The sequence below is a fragment of the Prenolepis imparis genome, unplaced genomic scaffold, assembly GCF_030444845.1.
Source record: "Prenolepis imparis isolate NDT839.2.m4 unplaced genomic scaffold, iyPreImpa1.0 SCAF_11, whole genome shotgun sequence".
NCBI classification, from domain to species: Eukaryota; Metazoa; Arthropoda; class Insecta; order Hymenoptera; family Formicidae; genus Prenolepis; species Prenolepis imparis.
The window spans coordinates 11659983-11683448 of record NW_028141169.1 but is presented as its reverse complement, the minus strand read 5'-3'; the positions used below and the strand labels follow the sequence as shown (position 1 = coordinate 11683448).

Below are 23466 nucleotides of genomic sequence, written 5' to 3'. Positions count from 1 at the left end.
GACGTCCAGCAGGAACGGCGATAACGGTGACAAGTGCGAAGTGCGCCGCGAAAGGGACAGGGACGGAGATAGAGGCAGCGAGCGAGAGACAGTGTGTGTGCGAGAAAGAGAGAGGGCGAGAGAAGAGAGGGACGGAGAGAGGGAATGGAGAACGCCATGCAGCCGCCTCTTCCACCGCCTCCCCCACCAACCTTCGACATGCCACGGAGCAGCAACACCGAGCAGACGGTCACCCACGAGTTGACATTCGGTGAGTCTTAATCTGTCATTCTGCGATATCGCTTGAAATATCTTAGATACGGCGATCTGTCGTATTATCGATCTGACGAAACCGATACACCACGAAGTTGGTAAATTTTTCGTCCTTGACGGTAAATAATTTTCGTCATTCAAACGATGATCGGGTGAGCCGGGGGAATTGAACTCTCTCTCTCGTCGAAATTATTATCGGTTTCTCTCGTACTTATTATATTATTCATGCTATTCCGATATCGCGGTCCAAACATCACTTGGATGTTGGATTGTCGTCGCGATACCTATCTATACAATATGTATCACGCATTTCGGAAAATATATTACGCGCTGGAAATTGTATTTTTACTTTTCGCGAGAGAGAGTGAAGTTGTATAGAGAGATGGTGCGTATAAAAATATCAAATGTCAGTGTTATATAGCGTGTTTAAACTGACAGCAGCGCCATCAATATTACGTCGTTGACACGCGACGTGAATATGGTATAAAATTATAATTATCTTACGGTATTTGGCACGAGAGAAGAAATTCCGCGTCGATTTCCGTCGATGTCGTTCGAGAAAATCGTTTGTATTTTAGGAAAATCTGCTCGTTTCCCCGATAATGTAATATCGATGCCTCGTGTCGTTTCTCTGCTGCGTAAATCGAGTCTTTCTCTCTCTCTTTATATTTAGTAATCAACACATATAAGCAGGGTTGGGCAGATATGTATCTTAAAGTATCTGAGATACGTATTTAGATATGTATCTTATTTAAATACAGTATTTAAATATCGAATAATCAAGTATCTTGAATTTTGTAATTAATTATTTAATCTAAATGTATCTTGTATTTAAATGTATTTATGTAATTACATTATTATCCCACGTGTGAAAAAGGCGTTTATAAAATTTGATACTAGTCTATGTTCTTCTGCTCCTGTACTGTTTTTTTTTTTTTTTTTTTTTTTTTTTGCGGGATTTATACATTCGCCTACTCGTGGCCTTCTATCTGACAAAATGTTTGAAACATTGGTATTTTTAAAAGGCAATAAGAATTACCAAAGTTATAGTTTGTAGTGATGATAAATAAATAGAGTATACTCTATGTATACTGTATTGAAAAACCTATACTTAAATTACTATAATATATATGCTATTATATATAATATATAAATTATATAATATATGCCATTATGTCTATTATTTTAATTATTATTATTTTACGAAGTTTAAAGTTAAAATAAATGAACTTATCTCTCTTTCAAAGTGCTGATTTTACTTTTGATTCTATTTTCATACAATTCTACTTTCAATATATAATCAGGAAATTTGAAGAATAATTGTATTTAAAAGTATTTATAAATGTATTTAAATACAATTAGTATTTAAATATATGTCAAAACCAAAGTATTTAAATGGTATTTAAATATATATCAAAAAGTATCTTGTATCTTGTATTTAAATATTTTGTTTTGAAGTATCTGCCCAGCCCTGCATATAAGCATAATTCCAGTCATTTTAACTCTGGGAGGGGGTTTGTCGTAAACACCGTCGTCGTGAGATTTTTTTTCTTATGTTTGTCGTATTTGAAATACGAGGAAAAATCGAAGATCTCTTATATCTCTTTGTCGTATTTTAATCTCATATATTGCCCACTAATTGTGAGTTTTTATTAGACCGCTCTCTTTCTCACGTTTCCTAGATATAACGTGAGAGACATGCATGTAAACACGGATATTTAAATAAGATATTCTTATTTTGAAGAGAAACTACCTGAGCCACACATGCCTTTGTCAATTTGTTTATCTGTGAAATTGACAGCCCCCGTTTTCAGAATTTCGATAAATAATAATTAATAGAGTTCTGATTCTTCTTCTCAAAAGCTCTAGAATTTTCTCCGAAAGCGGTCTTTGAAGAGTTTCGTCGAAAAGAATTAGAACTTCTCAATTCTGATTAAAATAAAAAGAGTACGATGAATTTTTTCCGTGTAGCTAAAACGTAAAACTAGCATTGATATTTCTTCAGCATTTTAAACTTCAATTCTTTCTCTAATTAATTAGATTAGTTAATTAACAGAATTTTTTTGAAATGTATTAAAAGATTTAGGAATCTTTGGAAGGAGAGAACATTTTTCTATTATATCGAAATTTTGAAAATGGAATGCTAAAAGATTGAGATCTTTTTGTTTTTAATTTAAAAATTTTCTCTATCTTTTTGAATTATCAATACTTTGAATGAAGATTCTAGCTTTCGAGAAGCTAGATAATTAATCAAGCAATAAGACATATTAAATCTTGTTAACAAAGAATAATTCTTAATATATATATATATAATAGCCGAATAATTTTATTCTTTAAAGAGAATATTATTCTCTAAAGAATTTCACTTCTGTTTTTGAAGGACTATTACTCTCTAAGCAAAATTTGACCTGTGTTTCTTCGAAAGCCAAGATGTTGTTCCTTACATTTCACACGTATTTAAAAATTGAAATGAAGATATGATAGATGATAGGAGGATCTATAAAAAATTTCATTTTTTTTTTAAAAGGATATGTTGAAATTCTAACTTTTTAGGCCCTGCGCGCACAATAGAAAAAAATATTAGGAATAAAGATTAAATATTAGGAATAAAGATTAAATATTAGGAATAAGAATTATTTTAAAATAATAAAATCGAAAAACTCCGATATAAAAATACAAATTTAAGTATAAAGGAGTAGTAAGGGTGTTAATAAACTAACAAGAGCCTTTTATACTCGGATTTATATTTGTATATCAGAATTTTTTCGATTTTATATTATTTTAAAATAATTCCTATTCCTAATATTTAATATTTATTCCTAATATATTTTCTCTATTGTGCGCAGGGCCTTACAGTTGTAAATACTTCTTTCAGATATAGCAACTAAATATAACAAAGAGAAAATAAAGAAAAGAAGACCGTGAAATAGAAATGTAAATGATATTTCTTTCTCTTTTAGAACAAGGCATATATAGAAATTTTTCTATATATTGCATGCTGATTATAAAATCATATATTTTAAACATTTATTGTATTCTTCCTTTTTATTCTTCCTTTTTATTCTTCCTTTTTATTATCATTATTATGAATACAAACGGATTCAACATTTGTCAAACGTCTAAATGTTAATAAAAAATGTATCTTTATTTTATTACTAATCGATGTTTAATAAATTTAGTTTTAAGAAGAAAAAATATAACGTTCCGTCTATAATTATTTGTAATAACAATTTTGTTTATAATTCAAGTCATAAAAATTACAGCAATTAAAAAAATAATCGTTAGTTTTGAGATAAGAAGATTCGCTGGTATTAAAATTTTTATTTGCAATGATTTTTCTTTTATTTATAATAATATTTAAAAATTACGGTAATTTAATAAATTGGTGGATTTAAAAAATGGAATTTTATCAATTTGTAAAATATCTCAAATCTACTTGCGCTATGTTATTTATTATTTATTTGTAATTGTTTATAATGATTTTATTTGTTTGTAATTATACAGTTTAAAAGTTATTGTATTGTAAACAATTGGTCGAGGATGAAACTTTATCAATTTTTAATATATCTCAAATTAGCTCTCGCTATGTTATTTGTTAATTGTTTGAAGTTGTTTTTTGTGATTTTTTTTGTAAATATATAAAATTACATCGTAAAATGAATCAAGTTTATAAAAAATCTTGTGCCTTATTCTGAAATAGAACAAATATCATTTATTTATATACTGCGCTTTTATATTTTCTCTCTCTTTCTTTTCTTTTAAAATTCTAATATATTAGTATTATTTTTGCCGACAAAGTATTTATATATATGAGATAAAAATTTAACATGCATTATTAAAACCACAAGGAAATCGTAAAACTGTAAGAAAGCTTTATTTCGATAATTCGAACCGAATATAGATGTAGGTATAATAGTTTGGATGATTGAGAGGAATTCTTGATGAATTGTTAATCGTCAAGCAATTTCATTATCTAAAAAGGCGAATATTTGTAGATTCTTTTTTCTAAAGGTACACAGAAATTAAATAATCTATTCTTCTGTGCACACAATTGCGGCTTCAAAAGCTTTCTCTTTTATTACATATCCGTTTATTGTTAGTCTTTTTTTATTTATGGGCCTTTTTATCTGATTCCCTGCTGCGCAGGTGTTTCTGACCAAATTGAATGGAATTCTTAAGTTGTCCGTCAGGCTATTTTTCTAAAACGCCGTAGGGTGTCTATTTTTTAGAAAAGCTTTAGCTGATGGTTTTTCAGTTTCTATGGAAAGCATTAGAAGTGCACGCAAGAAAGAAATTAGTTTTGAGCTGCATCTAAAACTTTCTACTTTTATTGTTAGATGCGATTCTGAAGAAAAATGAGATTTGAGAGATCAGGTCTCAGAACTTTTTTACAATATTGAAGTAGATATTTTATACCGCAGTTATTAAATAAATTACGATTGTTGTTATCGTTTCTACGATATCATAATGTAATAAATCGGAATCCGATATTAACGATTAAGGCTCAAAATATCTCAATGATTTTGACGATCGTAATGATTATTTATTTAAGAAGATAGACGCCGTTATCTATTAAAATATAAATTGATTATATTTTGCTACATTATATAGACCATCGCTCTTTTTGCCGCGTTTCCGCTCTTCAGATTTTTTGTATCATATTTTTTATTGAAAATTTAATTTTTCATTAAATGTTATTGGCCGAAAAATCTTTCTCGTAAGAGTATAAGAGCAATGTGAATATTTCCGGGTTAATATGATTATTTTCGTTACACCAGAATTTTTAGTTAATAATTTTTCGATTGCTCGGGAAAGATCCAGTCCCTGTTGTAATTTAACTCCGCTTATAATAGCAACACATTCGTTATTTGTTGCTCGTATATATATGATCGCGATTTAAAAGAAATAGAAAAAAATTGCAAGTGTTTTTTGTTTCTTACCTTTTTAATTTTTTTTTTTTTTTTTCATTACTATATGACAAATAGTAAATAGCTAGTAGAAGATAGAAAATAAATATTTTCGACATAATTTAATTTTAATTATGTCAAGAAAAAATCCAACGATTTTCTTTCAACCTTTTCGGCTTTCCATAAATCCATTATGCTTATAGTCATCTATTGTACTATAGTGCGTGTAAACACGCATGTTTAAATAAGACATTCTTATTGAAAAAAAACTATCGGAGCCACAGATATGCGTTTGTTAATAATGCATTTACTAATGCCGGATGTTGAAAAATGTATGCGTTGTTTTTTTCCGACGCTCTTTGATAAAACAGCCATATGTGTGAAATCGACACCATTCCATTTTCAGAATTTCGATAAATAATTAATAAAGTTGTGATTCTTTTTCTCAAAAATTCTAGAATTTTCTCCGAAAGTGGTCTTTCAAGAATTCTATCGAAAATAATTAGAATTCATCATTTCTGATTAAAATAAAAAGATTATGATGAATTTTTCTATAGCTAAAACGTAAACTTACAATTAGTATTCATATCTCTCGCTTCGGATTTCTTAACTTTGTAGTTAATTAATAAATTTTTTGAAACGTATTTAAAAATTTAGGAACCTTTGGAGAAAGAGAAATTTATTCTATTAATTATATCAAAATTTTGAAAATGGAATGCTAAGAGATGATTCTTTTTGCTCTGAATCTGCTGTGAATCTATAACGGAGAAAAATTCTTTTCTATTTTTTAAAATGATTAATACTTTGAGAATCAAGACTCCGGTCTTTAAAAAGCTAGATAATTAATCAAACAGTAAGACACTAAGTAAGCCTACATTTGTTAACAAAAGAATAATAGAATTATATTTCTATATTATATATTTCTATATTATATATTTCTATATTATATATTAACAATAATATTCTTAATAGCCGAACAGTTGTTCTCTAAAGAATTTCATTTCTGTTTTCGATGGAGAACTATGATTTTTTAATAATAAAATTCGACACACGTGTTTCTTCAAATTATGGATTAGAAACTAAAATGCTATTTTTGACATTCCATGCACGGAGAGAATTTTCTCTTAGAATTTACCCTGAAAATCATGGTAATCGTGGGACAATCACAATATAAAGAATTTTATGAGAATTTCTCTGATTAATATTTATCACAATAAAAATAATAATATCTATCACGATAAAATATAAAACATGTTTGATTAATTTTACTAAACTGTAAATTTGCATAGTAAAATCAAACATATTTTATATTTTATTGTGATAGATATTATTATTTTTATTGTGATAAATATTAATCAGAGATATTCTCATAAAATTCTATACCATATTGTCCCACGATTACCATGATTTTCATGGTAAATTCTAAGAGACCATGATTTTCATGGTAAATTCTAAGAGACAGTTCTCTCTTTGTGCGTATTTAAACTCGAAAAATACATGATAAGAAAATACATATTCTATACCTGCAACTTCTATACCTGTTTTCAAAGAAAGACTATTATTATCCAAAGAATAGAATAATTCACCACATGTTTCTCCACTTTTTGCGGATTAACTCTAGACAGGACATATTATTTATTTTACCCTCTACAGGGTGCATGTGGGATCCATTTGGCCTCCGTACTTTTTCTTAGTGTAAAATATATATTCTATAAACAATAAAATTAATTAAATATAGATAAATCTCTTCGTTTTATAATAAGAAAGAGAATAGTGTATATTAAAGTCAATTTTAGAAATGGAAAATTGGTGAAAAATGATTTAAACGAAAAAAATGCAAAAATGCCTTTTTTTTTAAATAAAAATGCCTATTTTTCTTTTTTAATTAATTGATTTAAAAAAATTCAAACGGCTTTAAAGAGAACACATTGGACTATTAGAAAAAAATAGTCATTGTTACGTTCTCTTAAAAAAGTATAATTATTTGATAAATAAATAAGATGTTTTTATAATCGGCCAATAGAGCCAAGCGCGAAAATTAATTTTAATTTTTCGCAACAGTATCTCTTGCTTTTGAGATTGAGAGAGATTGAAAACATCTTATTTATTTATTAATATAGAGAGCCGATTAAAAATATTTTCTTAAAGTTATATAATTATTTGAGCATATGAATGTGGAAAGTTTGTGAAGATTGAAAAATGGGAAAAGTGTGAAAGAAAATATCGTAAGAAATTTTTTTTGCATATAATATCAATTTTTTTATTTGCATAAATGATCAAAATATTCGATAAATATGATTACACATTGTAGTAGAACAAAAAAAAAATTTTTTTTATTGTTGAATAAAACAGATGAAACACAAGATAGTCTTGTACTTATATTCAACTTATTCAACTTATTTCGAACTCAAATATATATCGTTTATTAATTCAGGAGAATACTTTGAAATGAGCTTGAGATTCATATGGCTTCCACATGTCCCGTGTTAAAATTTCACTATTTAAAAATCAGAAACATAATAGAAGGATTAAAACTGCAAGAATGCTCTTTATTTCTTATTCTTAGTCTTTTCTATTGACAAATAACAAATAGTAAAAGATGGAAAATGAATACTTCGAAAAATTCAATTTTAATTATGCCACGATAAAATCCAACGAATTTCTCTCAATGTTTTTATTTCGGTTTTTTATAAATCTATCAAGGAGGCAAGAATTTCTTCTCGGACATTAAATAGATATTCTATTATCACGAATCTATAAATTATTGTCTTGGTTGCGAGCTTCCGCGAATTTTGTTCTCGACTCCTGTGAAATTAGAGTCTTACATTTTTTAAATATGAAAAAAAAATTATTAGAATTCTGTAGATGCTTTCCGAACAGTTCTGCCATTTAAAGCAACGAAAATTATTATTTGAAAAATATTTGAAAGGTTCTTTGTGACATCCCTTTCCTTATATGTCAAAATTGCAATTTTCAAATGGTGTATCTATCTCTTCGTTATTTCAAATGATACTCTTTTTAAAAATCGATTACGAATTTTTTACGGACCATCCAGAAATAATTTTTTTTATTTTTTAAAAATGTGATCATTTAATAGAGATCCGCTAATCAGGGTTAGCAAAATTCCACATTTTTTGGATAAGTCCATGCCAGTGGTAAAAACCGGTATTTTCCGGAAAAAACCGGCAAAAACTGATACTTTCGAATAAAAACGATAAAATAAATAAAAAATTTTTTATTTCTTTAAAGTTTAAAAAATGTATCTCATATATTATTTTGAATTAAAGAAGATTTTATATTTCTCTTGTTTTTTTAACAATATAGTGATTAATATGATTTATTAATTAAAGCAAACACATATTTTTTCATAAAATTATATAAATATATTTGAATGATTTTAATCATTTTTATAGTTTTTGCCAGTTTATTCCATTGGATAAAAAAGTCCGAGACGGTAAAAACCAGAATTTACCACGGTTTTTTTTACTAACTCGACTTTTCCGGCCAACCCTGATCCGCTTAGTCGAAGAAAGCGCGAAATCTGTCACCTTGTCGTTTTTGTTATCGGATTTTCGCGAATTTAAACGATATCTGGCTGGCGTCAGAATTCCACCAACATCGGATTTCTGAACAAAACTTGCGTAAATATTATCCAATCGATCACATGTATTGTCGCTAAATCATTGCAATGCGATTTGTAACCGCCGCTCTTCAAACGCGCAAATTTAGTTTGGAGATGCCGATTAATTAACTTATTATCCGATTCGTTATTTGTACGATCTATGGCGCATAATAATTGGAATTTACAAAATATACAGTCTGAACGTTAAAATGACTGAACGCAGAATGTTTGAAAATTTAAAATAAAAATTAAAATTCTTGTTTAATAGATATGTATATTTATTTATTTTCTCATTCACAGGATTAATGATACAATTGACATTATTGATTAATAGGATCGTTTTTATGAATAATTACATGAAATTAAGCACAGTTTTATTGAAAAAAAATTTTATTTTGCTTGTATTAATTACTAATGATATTTATCATATGTATCATATACATTATAATAATTATCATATACTTACATTATGGTATTACCGAACTTAAAGTATAATCACTTACGATATAACCGAACAGACGATAATTCGTCTGTTCGGTTATATCGTAAGTGATTATACTTTAAGTTCGGTAATCTCGTGTATAATGTTATATTAATGGAAAATAATACTTTTTTATATGATATTTTTAATACTTTTTAATTAGGTACTTTAAATTAAAATATTTTAAGAGAAAGTATTTAAGAGAAAATTAAAAACGTAAAATAGAAACTATTTCGAAACGCATTTTCAAGAATTTTATACGTTAAATTTGTCTTTATCAATTAATTGCTGTTATTGTATATATGTATATATACAATATTGTTTTTGTACTTTATTAGTTCTGATCAAATACTGTCATCAGGTAAAGCATCAAATTTTTAAAGCTATATCATAAACTCGCTCGTTTGAAACATTGTAAAAATGATTTAATGATTTAATGTCATAAGTAAAGCTAAATTAATCGCTCAACGTGAGATAATGCTGTAATTAAAGAAGTACATTATTTTTTCATTAATATAATAAAGCGATTTAAAATAGTCAGGTCACTATAAAGTATAATATATAAAAATGTGTAAAATATATATATATATCACTGTTATTTTTTTCAACAAAATAATGTTCTTTTGATATGCATTTTGATATATTTTGATATAGCCTTTGTTGAGACGAATTCGACGACATGCAACATGTCATTAAAATATAAAATATCGGAGATATACTGTATATTGTATATATTAATGTTTTATATACTTGAAAGTTATTTTTCTTAAAGACAAAGTCTTGTATGAGAAAATTTTACTTAATATTTTCGGCTTATTTTTTTCGTAAATCTTGTCGGTGGTACCATTTCAACTCGGAGAGATACGTCCTTATTTTAATATTATTGCATAATTTGAATTATTAGCAATATATTATATATTATAATTTGAATTATTAGCAATATATATTATATATATTATATAGTAAAATTACATTATTTATTAATTAAGCATCATACGCTTAATACGAATCTAAAAGAGAATCGCGGAAGGTTTTGAAATCATTGGCACAAGTCGAAAGTATATAAAGGGGAGATTCTATACTATATCGTTTGAATACCAATCCCATGAAATATTTACAAGAGGTCAAGGGGAAGGCATTTGAGCATGACGATGGTTTTCTGAACTTTACTCCCGTGCATTTGAGCACTAAAGCGAAGCATGATCGACTTGTAAATCCTTAACGTGAATTAGAGTCTTCTGTCTCGCAGTCAATTGTCGAATAAATTCTAAAATTTATCTTTCTGCAATCACATCAATCACATTTTTTCTCGAAATTAAAATATGTCTTCTTCAAGAATTTGTTATATTGCATATAATTATGTTATTATTATGTGTTAGCAAATAAGATACACACACAATAAATAAATAAATATATATTTATTTATTGTGTGTGTATTTTATTTGCTAAAATAATTCAAATAGACACTTATATCGTTTGTTTCCACTTTATAAAGTTATATTGTTAAACACTCATTTCTGTCTTTTTTGCATTAAATCACTAATATTTTTCCTTGTATTTTATTGCCCAATGATTAGTCAGCTTTGATTAGTTGATAAATTTTTGAAAGAAAGTCGCAGCGCGAAATGCGAAACTCGGCAAAAAATTAACATCAAGTTTCGATTATCAGGAATAGTATTCCTAATGTTTTTTTTTTTTTTTTTTTTTTTTTAAACAAAGATTTAGTTCTGTTTTTACGTGATCGCTGGAATAGACAACTTTTACGTATACTATACGTTCGCAAGTCAATATTTTTTCTCGGAAAAATAGATAAATATTCGCGTTCTAAAAAGTATCGCTATATGTGTTTCTGTCTTTAAAAAATTATGACATATCTTTTACGAGTATATTCTTTTCGCAATCGATTAGATTTTTCTAATTTCAGTTTTTTATTTGAAAATCGAACTTTTTGAAGTCTCTCTCCTTTGTGTGAACTCTATCCTTTGAAAGATATCGTGCAATTTTGGATCCTTTCCTGTTCCTAAAAATTATTTGTCATCCAAAAAATAATTTAGCAAAGATTATTTTTATAGAGAATTCTTTTATTCTAACATTTTTATATCATAATTATTTCTACGTTGTGATATATATCTCTGACTTTGGCGATATTAAATTATGAAATATCTTTAATTAATTGAAAAATTAATAAATAAATAAATTTATAAATTATAATGATGAAGAAATAAATAAATTAATTATGAATTAATAAATAAATAAATTAATAAATTACGAAATTATACGAATCTTTATGTTCTATTATAATGATATGACGGTATATTTTTTTCAATTAATTAAATCAACTACAAGCGAAATATGTTTAATAATAATTGTTACGGCCGAATCTGCATAAGTCTGTTCGCTTTGCGTACAAATAAAACCAGTGTCGATATTTCTTCATCATACGGTCGCAATTCGCTAGTTACGATTTTTTGATAGATTCGGACATGGACGTATAATATGTAAACCGAGCGTTTGGCCGAAACTGTCTTGACAGATTAGAAAAGGACAAATGCTTAGTACCGTAGATCTGCCCTTCTTTTGGAATCTCCAACCTATTGGAATCTCAAGAGTGTGGTGGATTAGGGGCGGATCAGGGGAGCGACCACCAATGATCGCAAGTTTCGTTCTCTACTGGGCGTTTTTAGACAAAGATAGATCTACGGTACTGAGCATCCGTCTCTTTCTAATCTGTCGATATGGTTTTACTACGGGAGAGATAGGCGACGCTCGGTTTATAGTATATTATACGTCTATGGATTCGGAAAAGATCTTTTTTTTTTCTTGATATGTGTACAAGCAGAATATCAGAATTGCGAGTTATGTAATCGCGGGAACAGCGTAACGCTAGTGCCGTCGTTGGGAGAAGCTTTTCGCATCAGCTGTTAGCACTCGAGTAGTAGCGGGGAGGCGGGGCTGAGTAACGGGGAGGGGGTAGCGGGGGTGGGGGAACGCGTAGTAACAGCGTGTAGGGTCTTCATTGCTTACCTTCGTTCAGTTAACATCAGTCTCCGACGATTCTTTCAGAAGCAAGTGTCTCGTGCGACGCGCGTGGTCTCAGCTCGCGACTCTCAGATCTCATTCGCTCTGTGATCATTGATCATTGTTGTGCATACACGCGTCGAGTGTTAATAGTGAACAGTGAAGGGTGAGCAGTAAGTTCTTCTCGTATTATATTCGCAAAATGTGGGGTGACACGTGGCTTCGCGTAGAAATCGTTCACTGATATAGTTGACAGGTCTCTGGTTCGAATCCCTCAATCACTCCATGTGCCTCTTAAGAGATTTGGAAAAAGATAGTGACTGTTTTGCAGAAAAATAAAAAGTTTGAGATCGTCCACGTTCTTTGAAAGTTGTTACACTTTCACTCGGAAAGCTAGCTTGCTATCGCTTTGGAGGACCAAGTGTCAGGTAAAAATTCTCTTCAATTGTTTCCGCTATTTTTAAATCGCCCGCGAAGATGATTTAATTGAGTTTGAGTACTGAGTACTGAGTTTACGTGATAGTATCTTTTTTTTTATTGGATTTTTATTTTATTCAGGACCACGATTTTCAATGTATATCTCGCACTTGTTCCATTTGCTTGTGATCTTGTTTCTTGAATTTTCCTGAAATTTAGTCTTAACCTTTCAAGTATTAAATGGAGCTTTTTAAACTTTATCGCTCTTAAGAGGAATATGTAGGACGACAGTCGAAGGGGATTGAACCAGAAACTTAGCGATTAGTGACTCGGTGACTTTTACACGTATAGCCACGTGTTATCCCATCTCGATACTCGATCGAGACGATAGGTCTTTGAACGTTGAATCCTTTCAGTGTCATTAGTCGTCCTATAAAACAGCGACGGCAGCAGTAGCAAGGTCGCCTTATGTCAATTGTTGGACCACAGTCTCCCGCTTCTTCCTCTCTTTCTCACCTTGATTCGCGCTGACATTGCACGCGCCAGAAACAGGGACGTACGCGAGTGTCGAATCCCCAGGACGTATACGCGAGTGTCGAATTGACACGAAGAACGAGGAGGTTCCTGCCTTTAACATCGTTGCAGGATGTATTTTACGGAAGACGGCATGGTGAACGAGGTCGAGTGTTACACGGATGAAAAACAGGACGTTGCGAACAGCGAAGAGTGTGAAAGTCCGTGCACGATGGACAACCTCGTATGGAAGTCCGAGGACTCCGCACCGGACGAGGAAAATCACGTAGCCGGCGAAGTTGGTTTGAGCCCGAAGAAAAAGGAGAGCGGTTACTTCGAAGAAAGTCGCAAAGAAAAGCTTGACGATCTAATTGAGAAATATACCAATCAGTACGGCGGTGCTGTCCTAAGTCTCGGCTGCAGCTCGAGTACCGAGTCCAACGTGTCCAACGAGCTGGTTATTGATGAAGAGGCGGGATCAGCTTTCTCGGATCCAGAGGACAGCGAGCGAACCTTCTCCCGCGTTTCTTCCTGTTCGACTGAAACGGCGTTTGAAACCATAACTGATGCGATGGGGAGCGATCGCGAGGACGAAATTTATGCCAGAGACTCCGCTGGATTTGAGGACTCGATCATCTTTGCAGACGATTTAGAAATTATGCAGACGGTCGAGATCAGTGTCTCCGGGAATCGTAAGTTTATTTTAATTTTTTTTATCCAGCTCGAAAATTTTTAATAAAAAATTTTCAAGCGCAAGCTTTGGGATTGCTGGAATAATTTCTACCCGTTTGAATCTTTCTCTCTTTGTTTTGAATTCTATGAAAACATTGACTGCGATATATATGTATTGATAGATTGATATTATTTTGATCTTTTATCGTGCTATATTATTAGGTATTTTTAAAGCGAGCGACTATTATGATCAGGCAAAAATTCTCGCTTGTTATCGCATAATAATTATGTTAATTAGTTTAATGAACGGCAAATTATAATATCATACATGCATAATAATTTGATGGATTATTAAAATATATTTTTTTATTTAAATAATATTACCTAGGAATAATTATCAAAAATCTTTTCAATATTTGTATCTTACATTACCTTAAATATAATTCAATATAATATAATTAATGAAGCCTATATATATATATTATTAATTCTTTTAAAATAAGTGTAAAAGTATGACACAATTAATTGACAAACTGATAAAATAATTAAAAATTTTGTTACAAAATCGGGTCAAAGATATTATTTTATTAAAATTTCTCTGTTAAAATAATCTCTAACTCACCTATCGAAAAGACCTGTTAAGATCAATATTTTAGATTCAACATTCTTTTATGCACGGATTTTTCAACAGATACGACATTAATTCTTGAAAATAAAACGTGCACTTTTTAGCACGAGAATATAATGCACGAATTTCAAATCTTGCGTTTCGCACGATATTATCCTTCGTACTCTTTTTTTATAGACCGTACGTGTTTGTCTTGAAAAGAGAGATTATATTTTGAACAGCTTCGTCAATGTCCTTGTATTGACTCAGACTGCGCCGAATGTGGCAAACGCTTTCTTAAAACATATATATAAAACATCGTAGCACAGGCTATAATTTTTCATCGTCGCATTCTCATTGATAGTTCGCGAATATTCAGCACGCGGCGAATTAACATTTGTTATATTTTTGCATGTGTATTAGAAAATTTATGCACACATGTATTAAGAAGACCGAAAGTAGTTCAGTTACTTCTTACGTGGAGAGAGAAAAAAGTTTTAATATTAAAACAGACACGAGTGTCATTTTTTTTATATTTTCTAAAAAATCTATTATTTTCTAAAAAATATGATAATTCTATTTCGGACGTTCTCTGTACACGTGTCTTTATAGCGAAAGAACGAAACGTTAATATCGTACGGCGGAAAGGGGTACAGAAGAAAGATCTTAATCACTTTCTCTTGGCATTATATACAACGAGACACGGTTGAAACGCGCAGGTTTTGCGCACTTTCGAAACCGTCCATGTTATTCTTTGGTTAATTCTTCAATCAAGAGAAGCATGTTTCTGAAAAGCAAGCACGATGCAATTTCACAGTAATGGAACATTGTATTCGTGCTATAAACTATCTTGAAAATTATTCTCTTATGTTACAATAATGTACAAAATATCGTGCATAATAATTTTACTTCTTATATATATTATACATTATATTAAATCACATTGAATATGTCTTTTTAATAGCAGATTCTCTGCCTTTAAAGTCGATTTTTCCTTAGCGAAAATGTCGAAAAAGATAATTTTTTTTGCAAATTTTTTCATCATATAGGTATCTTTGTAAATAAACTTCAAATTAAAATTTTATTAAATTAAATTTTGTTCAAAATTAATTCAAAAATATAATTTTATTAATTTTTCGACTTTATAAAGCATAGTTAATAAGAAGCCCTTCTTTTTTAATCCCTTAATTCGAAAATTATGGATATACTTTCACATTTTTGTTAAAAAAATTTTGCCCAAAATTGGCCAGAGAATTTTTTCATTAAAAAGAATATTCGGTAATTTGGAAATACCCTGTCTATAAGAAATCGCAATCACATGCTAATTGGAAGAAATATCTTCCGTATTTTCTATCTATGCAAAACAAGGATATCTATATAGAACGAAATCTTGGCCAAATTGCCAAGATAACTTTTTTGCACAAACAAGTTAATCGAATACACGTGACGGTAGTATATAGTTTATTCCCATCACGCGTTAATCGTCCAATTACAAATAGCATCGAAACACTTTCAATAATCTCTCCTCTCCATCGTTTTTTTTAAAGCTAAGCCACTTACATTACGTAATATTTATATATGATGTTTTGCATGTATGTGCAAAGCATTATACTTGTGAGCATCGAGCTTGCTGTTGGAGAAAAGAAAAAAATGATTTTTATATATTTTACTTTGATATTTCTTTTATAATTAATTTCTAAATAATCTAATCCCTCATCCAAGATTTCTACTTTTACGATCCATTAAAATTTCATCGCCACAAACAAATTAAAATATATATTCTTATAATTCGTACACGCACAATACGTTCAATACTTTATTTCAATACTTTAGTTCAATACTTTAGTTCAGTTAGTTTTATTTATTTCACATGCCGCACGTATCACATTGCAGTTTTATAAAATATTTGATGCATATGTCCCATATTTATAATTTATATATATTATTTAAACAAGGAATATAATACAATTTATATTGAAAATAAAAATGAGAAAGTCAAATAATTTTTCAACACATTCGTCGAATTTTTTTCCTGTTACGTTATTTTACGGTATTTTAGGCATGTTTGCGCAACAAAAAATTCTGCATCATTTTCGTTATATCAGAAGCGCGTTTGTATTTAGTACAACACGTGAAATTGAAGAGAAACAGTTCATATACAGACCTGTTGCGCAAACAGGTCGGGATGAAACAATCATTTTAGTGTCGCATTTTTCAAAATCTCATAAAACTTTGATGCGATGGCCATTTGCCTATCTGTACGAGTCGCTTAATACCGCTATCACAAAGTATAATTGCAATTCAATGTCTGCTTGTTTATACAGAAAATCTCTCACGAATGATACATATATAATTAACAGTGATTATTGTCTGAATGCTCAAATACATTAATGATCTTATAGTTAAATAAAAATCTTTAATTTAAAAAATTTTTAGATTTTATTTTTACGTTTTCTATTAAATTTAATAATTTAAGCATTTTTTAATATATTAATAACACATTTAATAACATTTTTTAATATATTCGCAGGTTTTGGTACATTTAATGTTGAGATTGTAATTAAAAATAGATTCCGATTTGTTTTGTTAAATATTAATTTTTTTAACAGTGGAATATATAACCGATTAAAAAAGAGCTTTTGTAAAAGTCCATAAGTGAGAGGCGCGGCATTGATTTACATATCTGCATACACGTGTATGTTTGTTGTTCTATAAAAGGAGCACTTGAACATGGAAAATGCGCACGGTATATTAAATGATTTGAGATTGAACACGCGGCTGCAACGAATGATAGATGCACGTGATTAAATAGTATAAACAAGTTTTAAAAAATGAACGGATAAAAATGTTAAAATTTCTCCGTCGGGTAAACGAATTGAATCGATCACACGTTAATAAATGTATATACTTATATAGGGGAAGTGAGTCACCGATATAAAAGATTCACATGCAGCTCTTATTTTATAAATAATATATAGAGCAAGGTGCTACTTACAATTAGAGATGAAATGACGAGCTTCTATTATATATTCATTTTTTTATTATTGTTACTTTAATATATTTTTTTCGCGCTGCCTGCGAATATTATACTAATAATGACGTAGCTGATTAATTTTGTAGCGTCAATCTAAAAGTCAAAAGATCTCGGCGAATTGCGTCAAACACCTAGAGTCCGAATTTAAAATTCCAAGAATTTGACTTTAGAATCGTCACGGATTTAATAGCTGCGAGAAACGATGCTTCGTGCATCCCAAATATTTTTAAATATATTAATAACACATTTAGTAACATTTTTTAATATATTCGCAAGTTTTGGTACATTTAATGTTGAGATTGTAATTAAAAATAGATTCCGATTTGTTTTGTTAAATATTAATTTAAGTTTGATTCAGCTATATAAATTATCTCCTTTTTTATATAGTTTCCTTTTATTTTTGTCAAAAATGAAGGTGCGAAAGGTCATATAGGCGTAAAAAATAGCAGAATGGAACTGTTTATCCGTTTGGACTATAACGTTAAGCTATAATACATAATAAAATTTGAACATGTAATATTTTTCATTGATGCAACGCGATACACGATTATCCTACCAAGTATTCCGAGTACAATTACGCACGCTCGATATATCTAATTGTGTAATGTTTATGAATCTTGTGTTTCTGTTGCGAAACTACGTCGAAAACGCTTATTATCAAGCTACATTATTCGCTTGACCAGCAAAAATGCTCTAATTATTGAACGAAAAATTAAAGAGAAATCTTTGCATATCCTTCTACCGCATGAAATTATTGGAACGTTTGGAATTGTTGATTCATTTTATCGAAAGCGCTTTTTATAATTGCCTTTTAATGATCTTTTACAAAGATAGTTAAAAAATTACTGCTATTTTTGCAAATGTTTATCCGAATAGTCTAGAGATTATTTATTATATATATGCAATCTTGAAAAATTATTTTTATTTGAAATATAAAGTTGTATAAAATTAAATATTAAAAGTCCGCGAATATTTTTCATAACAAATATTCAATTTTAGACTCTTTAGAGAATTTCTATCATAATTTAGAAATTTTTAAATATATATCATGTGGTTTTCAACGAATATTACTGCACTTTAATCACAATTACGACAATATTGCAATTTACAATGAAAACTATTCGGTAAATTTTCTCCGTAAATGTAACAATTCATTATTTCACGATTGTATGGATAAACACAATACGTAGTTATCATTGGTCTTTTCGATTGCGATATAACTTGTGTTGAATTCTCTTTAAGATAAGAAAAGGCGATAAAGGCAAACATTGATCCAATTCCTACTAGACTTCCATTCCGATGCCATAGTCACACGAAAATGATCTCTATATTTATCGCGACAAAGGCAAATAGACAACACTGATCCTGATACAAAATACACTTTGTCGGTGTAGCGTCAAAGAGAAAGTTGCATACATTAGCGTGTCTAACAATAGGTCATTCTTTCGAAAATTGAAAAAGTTATTTGTGCCTGATGACAATAAAGAAAATTAAATTCTAATTAATTTTTTATCAAATTTTTAAATACGAATTATATTTTTTATAAAGTCACATCGGTTTTAATTGCGGGATATAAAGTGCGTGATATATTATTGTATATAACAAGTGGATATGATAATTGAGAAAATTAAATTCTAATTACTTTTTTATCAAGTTTTTAAATACGAATTATATTTTTTATAAAGTCACATCGGTTTTAATTGCGGGATATAAAGTGCATGATATATTATTGTATATAGCAAAAGTGGATATGATAATTGAGAAAATTAAATTCTAATTATTTTTTTAAAGTTTTTAAATATGAATTATATTTTTTATAAAGTCACTTAGGCTTCAATTGCGAGATAAGAAACACGTGGTATATTATATGTGCGAGTGGATGGCAATTAAGAAAATTAAATTCTAATTATTTTTTTCAAGCTTTTAAAATATTATATGTTCTATTATATTTTCTATAAAGTCGCATCGTCGGAAATTTTAACGATTGCTCCGATGCATGTGTAGCGGAAAAGCGATCCGAGACGTCGTGGATATGTTAGTGCAACTGTCGCGGCTGCGGGAACCCGTTATCGAACGGGCTAAAAATGACCTATCCTCGATTTGGCAGCCGGATTTTCCGCATTTATGAACCAAAACAAAGCTATTCGTGAGAACAGATTTTTCTCTACACAGAGAGAATTTTCTCTTAGAATTTACTCTGAAAATCATGGTAATTGTGGGATATGATATATTATAGAAAGAATTTTATGAGAATTTATCTGATTAATATTTATCACAATAAAAATAATAATATCTATTACAATAAAATATAAAATATGTTTGATTAATTTTACTATGCAGTTTAGTAAAATATTAATCAAACATGTTTTATATTTTATTGTGATAAATATTATTATTTTTATGGTGATAAATATTAATCAGAAAAATTCTCATAAAATTCCATACTATATTGTCCCACGATTACCATGATTTTCAGGATAAATTCTAAGATAAAATTCTCTCAGTGTAATATATCAGTAGAAGAAGATATAGCCAAAATTCGGAATCAATTTGCATTTAACTTTTTCATTTTATTAAAAAATATTTTTTATTTTATATTATCGATCATTTATATCTCGCGTCCATACGCGTCAACTGCTTTCTTTAAATCTAATTAATTTGATTTTACAACATTTGAAGAATTAGAATATTTGAGAATCTTATTTTACATCTATATGTTATTCCAAACTCAGAAGATTAATATAAAATTTAGAAAGCGCATGGAAAATACACACTTTTTTACACTCAAAAAAATGGTTTTGCAATTGTAGCAAAAATTTTTTAGGTGCAAAAAATTAACTGAGGTAGACAAATGATTAGCACATATTGCAATATCGTATATATTTTGCACGTAATCAATCTAAATGACAGAGACAGAACTAAAAAATTCTATCTGTGACAAACGATAATTCTATCTGTGACAAACGATATTCTATCAGATACAAAAAATAGCGATAATTTTTGTTGCGACATCTAGAAATTTTTTTGCGTGTAAGGTGAAAATTCTTTCCTATCTATGCTTTTCTCTTTCGACTAAGAAGCAAACAATTTGCTTGGCACCTTTGGCATTCTTGCTGTGTGCTTCGATAATCCAGTTCTCAAAACAGCACAATTGAGAACAGCGGGAACATCGATAATCTCAAAGACGACTGACCGTTAATTAAGTCAACGGTGTTTGTTTCCAGGCTTTTTGTCTTTCGGTCCCTTTGAGTTTGAAGCGTCAGGAAAAGAATGCGAAAATTGTTTTATTATGTCCAAACTTATTTTTTGAAATAGAGAAAAGAATGAATGTGTCGGATAGTCGCGCGTATTGTATTATGTCGAACAAAGTATAAGATAAAAATATTTTTTCTCATTTGTCATTTTTTCGTCTTAAAGATGTTCGCAGTGCATTTGTAGAAATAAAATTGATGGAAATCCTAAAATTGATGGAAATCCTAAAATTGATGGTCTTTCTTCTATTGTGTTCTTTTCTCTCTGAATTCATTTCTCTCTTCTCTTTAGAGTCTTTAGAACAATACACATATACCTACATGGGGGATTTTTTAATTAATTTTTTTGTTTCCATTGTATTATTAGAATGTTTTAGACGAGTGGTGTCTCACTGTCTCAATACATGTACATTTTTTCTGGAATTACCTATTACTTCGCATTACTTCGCATTGATTTACAAGCATAAAACAATAATAACCCAGACAAGATTAAAACGTTTTAAAAAGTAAAAATGTTGTTATGACGTTTTTTTAAATATATATTTTATTAAATATTATAATTTACGAAATTATTAATATTTGATATTTAATTTGTTCAGATCTAATCTAATTTTATTTGTATTTTGTGTATGTTCAAGTTTATATAAAAGAAATTTTTATTAAAAATGTTTTTTTAAGTTGATTTTTAAAAATTTCTGAATTCTTTAATCACGAAGTTTAAAATAAGACATTTTTTTAATTTATAATTGGGAATGTGTATATAACTTTTTGTTATATCTTAATTATAATATAATATTTTTAGGCTCCAACTAAATATTTATTGGTACTATATGATTTACAATAATATTTCATAAATTAATTTTTCTTAACATTTCTTTTTATAATCATTCTAGTTACATTTTTCTTACTAAATAAAACAATAATATTTAAATATTGTATTTTATTAAAAAAAAGAATTAACATAATTACACGCATTCCGTCGCATTACTTAGAATTCTCGCGGTATTTCGCAGTACATGTACAAATTTTTGATGAGTGAGACACTCCTCGATCTTATTTATTTTTTACTTTCTCAAGAATGGACGTTATAAATCGTCGCGTATAATCTGACAATAGATGTGTACAAATTTCGAAACACACATACATATATATATGCGCATATACCTGTATATATATTTTATTTTCCATTTCCTGTCCGATAAAAAAGATACGATTAAGATTATCACAAAAGGCTTTTTTAAATCGGCTTTCGAACCTTGACAGATATTGACAGTATTATCGCGCGTCAATGGATCGCATTAGCATTAAACTAAATTAGCAATCATGCGCGAAGTGTGTGCTTTTGTACTTACGTACGATATTTGCAAGTTCGTTCCTTGCGCGGGACGGATATATTAAACGCGCGCACTCGCTTCCTATATAATGCAGATATTTTGCATGACAGAACACGTGACAGTCACACGTATCCGTTCGCGAAGATAGCGCACGGATTTGCGCTCTGTCTTCCGTTCCCGAGAAATTAACGTACCGGATGATTTTTTTACGACGAGTTTAATTACCGTTACCCGATAACTTCCAATAATTGCATTGTAGAAACCTCCGACTTCTGCTTAAGAATCGATTACGCACACCTACGAAGGGTCATAAAAAATAGAGTTTCGTCATTTTTAAGTTTCGGAGTGCTGAATGGCGGAGATATATACATATTTTTTTTCTTTAATAATAAAGAATATACATATTTCAAAATTTATTTTTGTATTTTTTTATTACGCCTTTTTAAATATATATTAGAAAAACGTAATAAAAAATACGAAAATATATTTTAAAATATATATATATATAAAGTAGAAAATATATTTAAAAAATAGTATTGGACGGCTCGATACATATGAATGAATGTTAAGACAATATTTTTGCAAGGACATTTAATATTGATTTCACGTCAAACTAATCGTAAGCAATAAACGATAAAAATTACTTGAAGCATTATGCATGAATAATAACGACATTAAATAATAGTGATGAAACAGACATATTCTTGTTCAGAAAACTTCGAATCATATTTATTATTTTCGATAATCAATAAGCGAAAAATGTGTTGTTTTTCCTATATACGAGTAAACAAGTGAAATTGGTTTAGCGTAACTCGTTTAGTAAGATTTCGCGTACAAACTGCGAGAGTAACTCGCGCAAGAGTATGCATATTACTTTCACATTTCACCTCGACAAGCCTTCGCTCGAGAAGCTCTCGAACATAAGTCGAGAGTCGTTCGATTTTTAATCCTCGTTAATTCTGAATTTGCTCATGACGATTAATTTAATCAGAATTATAAGTCTCATTGTTTTTTCAACAGACAAGTAAGAGTTCTTCAAGGAAGAATTAATTTTTCGTTCAAACTGATTCGAGTGTACAGGCTAATTTTCCTTTGTACTACGATACCAGGAAATTAAATCAATCTCAATACGAGATTTTATTTTGATCAGTTCCTCCGTTGCCTCTCCCCCTTCTAAAGAATCTCGAATTGAAACTTATTTAATTTCTTGGTATTGTATCAATGAAGAAAATTAGTACACGCAATCAATTTCGACGAAAAATTAATTCTTCTTTGAAACTAATAGACTGATATTCGCTCTTATTTGCCCGTTTTAATTCAAATGTGATTTTTACATTGAGAATCTAAACGTTTAGTTG

The 23466-nt window shown here is 29.4% G+C and overlaps 1 protein-coding gene across 4 annotated transcripts in view; it reads left to right on the top strand.

Moving 5' to 3' along the window:
- The first annotated feature begins 1 nt into the window (after position 1).
- Positions 2-23466, top strand: part of LOC145943027 (ribosomal protein S6 kinase alpha-5) — a 47029-nt gene continuing 23564 nt past the window's right edge. For 2 of the 4 annotated variants that reach the window (XM_083050221.1, XM_083050222.1), the window contains exon 1: positions 2-250. In XM_083050221.1, the coding sequence (XP_082906347.1) occupies positions 145-250 (106 nt within the window). In that variant the 5' untranslated portion in view covers positions 2-144. Of the gene's footprint in view, positions 251-12314; positions 12454-12981; positions 13903-23466 lie in introns of those variants that run through there. The other 2 variants (XM_083050219.1, XM_083050220.1) reach the window with 2 other exon arrangements.